General features: G+C 37.2%; 2 protein-coding genes and 1 non-coding gene across 3 annotated transcripts; 2 read left to right on the forward strand and 1 right to left on the reverse strand.

Moving 5' to 3' along the window:
• Positions 1 to 133: 133 nt before the first annotated feature.
• On the forward strand, positions 134 to 4299 carry card19 (caspase recruitment domain family, member 19). Its single transcript, XM_063911649.1, has 6 exons — positions 134 to 173; positions 630 to 769; positions 1524 to 1680; positions 1818 to 1880; positions 1962 to 2027; positions 2197 to 4299. The coding sequence occupies exons 1-6, from the start codon at positions 167 to 169 to the stop codon at positions 2304 to 2306; spliced, it is 543 nt and encodes a 180-aa protein (XP_063767719.1). The 5' UTR covers positions 134 to 166; the 3' UTR covers positions 2307 to 4299.
• On the forward strand, positions 3433 to 3560 carry LOC134883643 (U6atac minor spliceosomal RNA). Its single transcript, XR_010168305.1, has one exon. It is a non-coding gene; the product is annotated as a U6atac minor spliceosomal RNA (small nuclear RNA).
• Positions 4300 to 4301: 2 nt separating the features above from the next.
• ninj1 (ninjurin 1) lies at positions 4302 to 9853 on the reverse strand. Its single transcript, XM_063911651.1, has 3 exons — positions 9673 to 9853; positions 6421 to 6658; positions 4302 to 5329 (listed from the first exon to the last, which is right to left on the reverse strand). The coding sequence occupies exons 1-3, from the start codon at positions 9727 to 9729 to the stop codon at positions 5187 to 5189; spliced, it is 438 nt and encodes a 145-aa protein (XP_063767721.1). The 5' UTR covers positions 9730 to 9853; the 3' UTR covers positions 4302 to 5186.
• Between the last annotated feature and the right edge of the window lie 1845 nt (positions 9854 to 11698).

The raw sequence follows: 11698 nt of genomic DNA on the forward strand, positions 1-11698 counted from the left end.
TAAAGTTAATTTCGTTAATCTGGGTTTTACCACATCTATTTCCATTTCCGGTAAAAAAAAAAAAAAGAACGTTTTTTTTCCCGTTTTTAAGACGTCTACGTAAACCACTCCCTGCCTGCGCGTTGACGTCAGGGGGCGTGTCAAACAAAGGACAGAGGGGACTACAATGGGAGGTTTGTGTCTTTCCTTACGAGAAATTACTGTTATTTTAACAAAGGTTACAGTTAGCATTCTGTTTTGGTTTAATCTCTTCCCAATGGGTCTATACACACGAACATTACAACAGCGCTAACGACCTCAAAGGTTGCCTGCCTTCGCCAATGACAATGTAACGTCTCAGTCAAGTCCTGTTTCTAAAAAGTTTCTTAACGACACTTTTGCACTTACTAAGTGTTCGATTTGCTATCAGCAAATGTTTAGAAATATTGCCGATCATCCATGTCCTCTCACACTCTGTCACAGTTACGATTAGAGACTGGAGATCATGTCAACTTATTTTCTGTATTCAGTGTCTACATGCTACCGAGAACTGACGTCCCCATGAACCAGCTACCCTGTTGTCAGGCAGTGTTTTCAATGTATCGATATGTTGAGTTATTGTTTAAACATGTCTCTGGTAACGTGAACAGACAGTTTCCATGAGCAGTTGTTGGAGGACAGCACCTTCCTCAGAGCTGACCGCAGACTGGATACAGAGCTGGTGGACAAACTCATCCTGCAGCTCAACAGGATCTACCCACAGATCCTCTCAGACAAGGAGGCCACCAAAGTAAGTTCTCATTCACAACGTTCCTCACTGACTGGATCACGTGCAGGCAGCGGTGGAAGAGATGAAGTAAAAGATGTACTGCAAAGGGAAGCATCCCTGTCAATATTAAACTTTATTTGACTATTATTACTGCTGGTTCATTTGTAAGCAGCATCTGTTTTTAGTTTTCAGGTATCTGGTAAATATAATTTTCTTTTACTATTTTAGGAGATGTCTACTGTGAAGCACATTGGACTGCAATTCTTGTAGGAAAGATACTGAACAAATAAAGCTTTTTATAATGCATTATATTCTATAAATTTGTAGCAAGTTCTTATGTGAACTGTTCAATATAGATAGCTATGGGTGACGGATACATTTCAAGTTAGAAATGCATTATTACCATTTGACATTGAGTGAAACGATCATGTTGAATTGTACAATATACTGCAGGAAGGTGCAAATACCTTAAAATGATATATTTCAACAATTATATAAATTGTACTTGCGTACAAGTAAATGTACTTGATTATGTAACATCACTGTTGAATACATTCTTGTGAAACACCTGATCTTCTTGGTACATGAGTCTTCTTTCTTTGAACAGAGGCTGCTAATTATGTCCTGAAATCTACAGTATATGAAAACATAATGAAATCCAAAAATTCTTTAGTGGACATGCTTTTTCCTGGCCGGGGCAAGACATGCCAGCAAGCATTTCCATATACCCTATATATTATGATATCCTGTACTAACTGTTGTGATTGTTATACAGTTCAGAAACTTGGACGTGCAGACAAGTGTTCGACTGGGTGAGCTTCTGACACACCTGCAGGGGAAAGGAGATGAAGCCTGCAGGGAGTTCTACAGAGCACTTCACTTGCATGTGGAGGAGGTTTACTACAGCTTGCCTACCAGGCTCCGCCTCAGAGGTTAGTCCCCAAAAACAGCCTCTCTTTATCATATGTGAGCTGATTATTCATTATTTAGATATTACAGAATGGGTTAAAGATATGTATTTGTTTGTTTTAGTATACGTTAGATTTTATTCTTATCCGTCCTGCTCTAGATTCCTTAGACCCACTCTCATATCCACGTGTCCAGCAACAGAGACATGTTCTGAACGACAGAGGTAAGATGCAGGTTATTATGTTTTAATGTTTAGCAGCAAAATCCTATATATAAAATACTATATGTGCTAACCTCTTTCCAGGGCCCGCCTTCTTTCTGGGCTGTTTCAGCGTTGCAGTGGGAATGGCTTTACTTTACTACTACAGTGGTAAATATATTTCAGTTTTTTTAACATCACCTGACATTGTAATGTTAATAATCAGATAGTGTCAGTATTAATGGATATTTCTTACCAATCTAAGAATGTATGCTTTTGAACATAGTACTTCACATAATGGTGTTAATTCAGTGTTACAAAGATGGTGTCTGTGCTGTAGAAACAAAAGTGACGGGAGGAAGCCGGGCCCTCGGGATGGCGGCTCTGGGTTTGAAACGAAAAGCTCAGGAGGTTCTCATATGGTACACTGAAGAAGGCCTCATGAAATAAGGGGGGCGACTCCTTCACACCAGGTGCTTCACCAGTTCTGCTCCTATGAATTGTACCAAAGCATAGCACACTATATCTTTACTGGATTTGAATACTAATTTTCTACTCAATTGTAGCCTATAAAGTATTCTGGTTGTGTTCTAAAATGAGAAATATTGGGTAAATGTAGAGCTACATTTGGCCCTTTGCTCTGTTTTCTTCACATGTTACCTATTTAAGTTGGTAAATAGGACTGAATACACTCTGGCATGAACACAGGGAAATCATAAACAAGCTCATTAAAGAAGTTGTTCTCGCCACCTTTAAATGGAAAATAAAACACATTTTACAAACCAAATAAACACACAAAAAACAGCGACTACACTGGCGACAAAATTAGCCATTTTGAAAGACTAAATATTTACAAAATTGGAAGTATGTTCTTTACTTTAAATGTCCATTTTCAGCACTACACAAACTATAGCCTTTATCATTTAACATTTCGCAGTCCTATAATAACTATCCTTAAATGCAGAAAGCAATACCCTGCATGGTATGTGCTTCCTTACACGTTTGTGCTGAACCCCTTCTTTTGTGAAGAATTACATCTACTTTTCTTCTCATTTGCAACCGATGTCAAGCATACAACTTAAATGTTCTCCCCAAATTGACCTTTGGTGGAACATTTACTGCCCTCTTGTGGCTAAAAGTGAACTACATCACCAGCAGTGTACACGTTTTGGCTTGTGTTGGTTTCATAATAGCTTTCCGAAAATCTGCTGCTTACATTAAGACAGAAAACGGGAAGATGCATTTTTAACAGCAGTACATTATATTGAGCTGGGTCCGTATAAAAACACTTTTAGACGAGTTTTGCAACCACGTGATTGCTTTCGCCAATGAAACGCTATACCATCGCAGTGCATTATGGGAAAATACTTTACCCAAAACATAAAAATGTCTAGTTAAGAGTCGTAATAATAAGAATCATTTACCAATTTAGCTTTTTACGAATGAATTATTCACTAGATGTGTCTCATACGTGTGTTTGTTTTTTTTTTGTAATCCAATCCGGAAGTTACACCGTAATGGAACGTAGGTTGCACATGTCAGGGTATATATAGGGCGGACTTTCCTCGTTATTCTTGTGTTGTATGAAAGGAGAGAAGGTTAGCACTCCCCTTGACAAGGATGGAATTGGCCCTAGTGGCCATCAACACATATACGGTTAAGGCACTGCCACCTACTTCGTGGCATCTATAACCAGATTTTTTGATCAGTATAACTTCGATGTAATCCAACAAAGTTTGACGGTGTTCTTTTCCCCGATCACCGTTTAGACCATGTAATCTTAGAAAGGAAACATGCCTTAATATTTTTCCTTGTCTTTGTTTCCGCTGGGTCGGGCAGGATGTAAACACTCCCCCCCTCTTTGCCTAAGCATTTAGCCTCTGCTGTGTGTCTGTCTCATAGAAGGAGCTAATAAACTCAGTTCGCGAGCGTTAAAGTGCATTTACATTTGCAATTCACAGCTATATATATTTTATCTTATAGTGTGGATATTATATCATTGTGCCTTTTGGTTGACTATTTGTCAATAATTTAATTACATGTATTCATTTAGTCTACACGGGTAGGAAGAATAAGATGGTATTTCTCAGGCTGTTTGTAAACCATGACATACAGAACATACTAGTAACAATCATGATGGTGCTTTGGTAAAACTGTCTCTCTGTTAATTTTATTTTGGTGGGTAGACCACTAAAGCCAATATCAAGAACATCTAAACATTTTCTATGTGCATGACTTGTTGTTATTGTATGTAAGAATTTTGTAATATTATTCTAAATGGACATATTGATAATTCATTTTGGATGTCCATTTCTTGGCGGTTTGTTACATTTTGTGTAATGTGTCATGTAAAAAGGCCTTAAATTAAAGTGCCATCGTTTGCAGAACTGAGACTTGTCTTTCACAAAAATGCATGATTAGAATAAATGGGACAAAAAACACATCTTATAATGTTCTGAAGTTTTATTTATAAAATGTAAGTCACAGTGTGTAATACAAGGTCATGTAAAGCTTTGGAAATATATGGTCATTTAAAAAAGTGATTAAAAAATGCCTAAAAGTAACCGCATACACTATATACTGCAGTAATTGAATGTTTTGAACTAACATATACAAGACAACACACAAAAGGCTTTGAACAGCACACAAAACAGAGTATGTAAGGTCCACTTCATTTGATTGGTTGAGGTTTATGATAGTGTAAACTTTAAAAATGTAAATAAAAAAAGTAATAAAGCTTTTATATCATGTAATGCCTCATGAACAGCATGGTCCATGATGCATTTACTATTAAGGATGTCTTTTGGATTATGCTATTGTGATTCTATTCTTTATTTATTTTGTAATCTGCTGGCATTCCTTATGGTTTAGACTGACAGATACTGACACATTTTAAAAATAAGGGTAGCATGCACTTTTTGGCTCCTGATGTTTTTTTTTTTATAGGTAAAGGCAGTTGTTTATTTGCATTAGCAACCTGAGCATGATGAGGTAATTAAACACATCGATAGCCACATGAAATAAAAACAGACCGAACATTTGTCCAAAGTCAGAGAAAGGGAAGGGAACACAAACAAACGCACACACACACACACACACACACACACACACACACACACACACACACACACACACACACACACACACACACACACACACACACACACACACACACACACAGCCTCATGCCTAGGACTTCAACAAAAATAGAAGTGCATGTGCAATGCCACTTAGTTTGGGGAATAGATATTCTGCATATTTGTACGAATAATGTGGAAGTTCTTCTTTACATAGTTGATCAGCAGGCATGTAGAGTTGTGTAAAGGGTGATCAAGAACTCGGGTTGGGCCGCTGTACACCAAAGGCTGTGATGAAGACGTTAACCACGACTATGAGAAAGACAAAGGTTGTGGTAACATTCTCCAAGATGTTCAGCTTGTAGTGCATGCTTTGATCATTCAGGTTCCACTTAACTGTAAAAAAGACAAAAAGTGAAGACATTACTGAGGTTTGTCTAGTCAGTAGGAATAAACTTCTTATCACAGAGTTTCCTGTTGGATTGGTAATCATTTCTGAGCTTTGTGGTATAAGTTAACAACACCTGAAAGCACAGCCCTCAGGTGAATAATTAGCTTCTTTCTCCATTAGGAAATTACATGGTTTGCTGGGTTGAGAAGGATGTTTTTTTAGACAGAGAAGGTCTTTATTTTTTTAATGGCTCTCTTGGATTTGGCAAATCTCCAACACATTTTTGTTTTCTTCAAAAGTTAAGAGAGCACTTTAAAACTGGAATTTTATTTTTTATTTTGTTTTCTATGGGGAAAAATGGTGGAAGTGAAAGTAGCTCAAACTGAAACAGGAACAACTGGGATTTGTATGACCAGGTCACCAAAGTGACACACAAAAATGACCTCAATCCGGTTGTAGTGGAAAGCAAAATAGATCATAAATACACCATACATAAAACAACATAGGCAGTGTGGAAGACCATCAATTGACCATGATTAATTTTCCGTCCTTTTTTGTTGAACAGTAGAGAAAAGGGTTACGCTTGTCTCTTTGGTGAAATGAGAGTTTAGTAAACATGACTATTACATCACAGGGTCTGTGGTCATGAGTTTAGGTATGTGCTCAGGGTTTCAACTCTTGTGTTCCCATGTGAAAGTGTAGTTACACATTGTAACAAGTACACTTTTTTTTACCCTGCCTGTGTCTGTAACAGCAGGCCCAAAAAGTCACATTTGAAACTTAAATGTGTTTGCATGTTTAACTTCAGTGTCATAAAAGCATGGGAGATCTGAGTATTCAGTTACACACACGGTGGTCTGGCTTGGATCTTTAAACAGATTTTCACAAAACATTTGCTTTTGTTACATAACTGTTGTTTTTATCAAGTTGAAACATCCAGCTAATCTCGACAAAGTAAACATGATCTCACATTTACTTTACATAGGGTTGCAGTAAATGACCAAAACAATATAGTTTATATATTTCAATGATCTCTAAATCTTCAAATTTGTGAATAAAAAGCTTGTCAAATAAAACTTGGAGACTCTCAAATTACCTATGAAGAGGAGCAAAACACCCACTATTATTTGTAGGATGAGGGAGATGCTAATGAGAGTAATAAGGGGGGCATAGAAGGTGAAGACGGGTCCTTGCTCCAGCACAGCCTTCAGCTGTGAGGCGTTAGCCATCAGTAGAGCTACATCCAGCATGCTCTCTGCCGCGCTCTTCTTATTGGCATAATGGTTCATGTTCAGAGGCCCCTGTAGCCTCCTCCCTTGGTCTCGCAGCGGGACCTAAAGGCAAACATAAACCATGACATCAGTATCACACCATAATGACGGTTAGAAAAGTGGTAGTAATATTCTTCAATGAATGACTCAATTATGGTAGATTTCATGAACATAAAATATATTGTCATCAGGTGACAGTTAGTTACTTACTTACCCCCCCCGGTCTAAGTTCATTTCCCCCCTCTGCATAATTACAAAATATTCTAATAAGTGGGAAAGAGGCCGAAAAAGCGGGAAATAGATTGGAAACATACGTAGATAAGTTCTAACAGGTGCACTCTGTCAGCCTATTAAGGTTAAGGGCTGATTAAAAACACGTTAGATGACATTTATCGAGCTATTTTCAACTCGAGATAATGCATATTTTATACAATTGGTAAGAAATGTCAATAATAACACCAGCATTGATGAGTTTATATCATTAGTCTTACAGCTTGAAAATGTGTGCGTGCACAAACTCTTTAAACTAAATGATCTAACTCACTACATCTGTAAATGAACCCACTGTTAGTGTACTGATGTAATGGAAATTAACTTTGAGTATTTTCACTTTCACCACAGTAACACTAATGCTGGAAAGCACCTGCTTTCTTTTCCTAAATTGCATAAAGAAGGTTTTTAAATGAACAGTACAAAATAACAACACACTGCTGCAGTGTTGAATTTGATTTAAACATGTGAGGGCTGACAGGAAAAAATGATGTCATCTGCACAGGAAATTCAGAGCTGGATAGGTGGGAGTGGTTTTTCAGCCTAAATCTTCCACTTACAAATATTTGTGTTAACTCAAACAGGGAACTATTTACCAAAGCTAGTCCAGCATATGTTTGACAATTAAAATGACATTTCTTTAGTTTTCTATGAAAAAAAAATGAGTGAAAGTGTTTCAGTGGCTAAAATGAAACAGGAACAATGACTTAGTTTTAGTGTTACCAGGTCACCAAAGTGACACACAAAAATGACCTCGATCTGGTTGTAGTGGAAAAAAATAGATAATAAATACACCATACATAAAACAACATATCCAGTGTGGAAGACCAACAATTAACCATGATTAATTTTCCATCCTTTTTTGTTGAACAGTAAATAAATGGGTTACGCTAGTCTCTTTGATGAAATGTGAAATGAGAGTGTAGTAAACTAAAAACAAAACTATTACATCACAGCAAACCAGGGTCTGTGGTCATGAGGTTAGGTCTGTGCTCAGGGTTTCATCTCGGTGGAGAGTTGTTCAGAGAGTGCAACCCCCTTGTCCAAAGGTTGACAACGTCGCACACTGAGGCTCAATTAAGCGTTTCTGTTTCTTAACCTCTAAGAAATGACCAAGCCAAAGAGGAAAACGGATGAGGATTGAGATGAGTGTCAGAGTCAATAGCTGTTCCCCACTAAATGTCTTCATACTGTTACAGCTTGATTTTCAGTTTCTGTCCTCTGACAAGGTATGGTTTCCTATGAATATGGTGCTTTCTAGGGATGGGAGAGCTTTCTTTAAAAGTTGGTTATAATGTTTTCCTTATGTGCTGTGGTTTTTTGGGAGAGGTTTTTATGTTGTCTTCTCAGAGCATCTGGATTCTTGCTAGTTGTGGGCTTGTGAAGCTATAGGCATTATTTACAATATTGGGTTCTAAAAGTGAAATTGATTTGATGACTTGATACGGCTTGCTGCCCAAAACAAACACTTTAAATTGTAGAACTTAAGTTATGTGAGCGCAGAACAAGAAGACATTTCATATTGTGTTTCTAAAATCAATATACCTGTCTCAATTATATTTTATTTTCAGAATCAATAGGTTATATTATAACACAGTCATAGATGAGATAGTATGCATTGAGGTTATTATTAGTTATACACGGTACCAGTGGTGAAAAAGGTATTCATATTCTTTAATTAAGAAAAGGTTACAATACCAAACTGTAGAAATATTAAATGTACTGCATTGAGAATGGCACTCGTAAAAGTAAAAGTATCATTAGGAAACTATACTCAAATTATTAGGACTATGAGTACTCATGGCAGAAAAAATTCAAAAGAATATTTAACTATTTAAAAAATATTTCAAGTATAAGCAGCAAATCCTTATATTTAAGAAGCTGGAGCTGTGCAATTATTCCGGACAAAAAAAGTATGGGCAAAATTACTGCCAATTAATTTCCTGTCAACCCACTTTTGGTTTTGGCTACATAAATATAATGTTGGATTGCTCAATCTATACCAATAATCATATTTTAAAGGTTTTTCCGAAGTATTGTGTGTCAGAATCTGAAAACTCTTTAACATAAATGTAGTGGAGTAAAAAGTACAACATGTGCTTCCAAATTTAGTAGAGTAGTAGAAAGTAGTAGAGTACAAAATACTCAATGATGATAAAAATGAGAATTGCTCAAATACAGTTCTTGAGTAAATGAACTTTCCACCACTGCACAGTACCATATATATGAAGGGGGAACAGTTTAGCCTTCGGACCGGCTTATACCAAACAGCTATGTTGCCTATTGCTTTTACATGACTGAATGTAACCACTTTTTAACAAGCACAGTTTAAAGCTTAGCGTCAGTTCAGATGATCATATTCCTGGTTCAAACCTCAACAGGATTCCATTACAGAGCAATCTAACCTGCACCCACACGGTCTGCTGTATCATCATTAAGTGCAAACTGAGCCCCTGTAGATGAGAGCAGGGAGACAAAGGCAAACTCTGCACACAATACAAACACACGTTACTCTGTTGGATAGTGATGCTAATCTGCTAACCGGTCACATTGGGTTAATGACCTCAAACCCAGACACTGAATGACCCTTTACCAATGGTCAATACATACAAATTATAATAATAACAAAACACCGTTAGGATGTGTGGAAAACAACAGCAGTTTCAACATTAGATATCCGCTGTACCCGAAAAATATCTCTGAATTGTTTGCTTTTGAGGAGATTTTGCCGCGCCTGAGTTGCCCTGTATGTCAGTGGACGCTTTACATTACGCTATCTTTTGTCGCGGACACCAGTGTTAACTTACCTCCGCCTCTCCGTTTCGATCGGCATCACCGTTCATTTCATAGTTATCCGTAGCCATTTTCTTAATAACCCACTTATATCCACAAAAGCTTGGTTTATATTTAGTGTAGGCTTCAAGGGAGTCGGTGCTCCAGTCGGCTGGTACGGAGTGTATAAAGGATAGCGTGACGACAAGAGGGCAGAAAAACTCCAGACTACCGCCCCTCCTACACGGGGGAGACCGTCCTGAGAAAGGGGGCTGTTAGTGGAAGTATAAACACGGCAGGCTGCTCACTGGAAATTATGGGGTTATTTCCCACAGTTGAAGTGAAACCATAATTTCATTAGAAATAGCAGTGTTAACGACTGTTACGTTATTTAGCCTTGGCTCACGGAGAGACAGTGAAGGCACCATGAGGTTTCATTGCCATCTCGTGTAATAATGTGGTATTGCATGCTCAACTCTGGGAGGAGATGCAATGAACGGGTGCTGTATTTTTATCATAATGTTCAAGGAAAACATGAATATGAAAAACTAGATGTTGTTTCAGAGCCTTTTACAACAACTTCTACACAAGTGACACCATAAGCAAATTACATTTTTTTATTTTCTTTGGTGCTGGATTTGACAAATTAAGTAAACAAACAAATTATTAACAAGAATGAATTGGTTAATTAACCGAGACCACTAATGGGCCCCTGTGGTTTCTTTTTTATTCCGGCTCATCCTCTTTGTTCTGTGCTAGATACTTACAATAAAACATTTGCATTTTTGTTGAAGTTGAACACAGCAAAAGAAAGATAACAAAAAAGAATAGAAGTTGCCCACTCGCCGAACCTCTCAATCTAAACTTGAGTGCCACCTACATCCAGTGATTTTAGTGTAAGAAGTTAATAAATAATTTACAATTGGGGAAAAGTGTAAAATCATTATTAGTGAAAACTGGCATGATTATTATTTTACACCAATGGCAATTCAGTACTTCTTAAACTAGGTATTATTACAGATTAAGCATAATACCATATAAATGAATACTGTTTGAACCTCGCAGGAGTACATTGTAATGGGATTATAACCATTAACATTTTTGCATCGCTACCCCACGAGTCAGATCATGTAAGTGTATATCTATTTTAAGAAGATTTGGCAAAGTAAGATAAAAGCAACAAGTGAAAGTGTAAATGAAAGTCTTATCCAATGAAACACATGCAGTCATGTGTCTTCCGGAAACAAGACAATGAACGGGATGGCCATATACTTTTGTTTGTCACATTCAAGGCTTCACATTGTAAACCGGCCCCCACACATTGACCGCACCCACCAACACGGTTCCTATTATTTCCTCTGTTACCCTGGTGATCCAGGCGGGTTTGACCACAAGACTGACCTATAACATTTTAGAAAGATCCTTTAAGTTGATTGTTGATTAAAAAAAAATTAATATAATGTAAACCTTAAGTGAGCATTTTGACCTATACATTCATGTCCTAAGTACAATGTTTTCCCCTTTTCATGACTTTTTGGTATAAAAAAAAACTTTAGGCTATGTCAAGCATACTAGCATGACAATGTGCATCTCAGCATATGGATGCAAAATATGACTTAAAGCACAAATCAACACATTTTTGTTGACAGTAAAACATAATTTAGTTGAGACCCTAGCCATTAGCTGCTGGTAATAATATTCTAACATACATTTTGCCAGAGAAATACAGCAGAGCGTGAAAAGTGTGCCAACAAACCCTGGTCAGGGTTTTATAACATATAAGACTCACATAATATACTATAATAGTACACAAAAGTATTTGAAAAGCCATTTTAAAACAATAATACAATTATAAAATCATTCAGATTCAAAAGGTAAAATTACTGTTTGTTTAATAGAAACCTACAGAAAGCACTTTATTTATTACTACCGTATGTAGCCTAATGTGTCGTATTCATCGGCCCCTCTGCACAGGCTCAGTACTGCATTAAAATGAGCTCCGGTGCGTTTTACAAGGCAGCCCATAATCCCTTGCAGCGTCCCTTTCGGTTGTTACGTTTA

The sequence above is a fragment of the Eleginops maclovinus genome, chromosome 20 (assembly GCF_036324505.1).
Source record: "Eleginops maclovinus isolate JMC-PN-2008 ecotype Puerto Natales chromosome 20, JC_Emac_rtc_rv5, whole genome shotgun sequence".
NCBI lineage: Eukaryota > Metazoa > Chordata > Actinopteri > Perciformes > Eleginopidae > Eleginops > Eleginops maclovinus.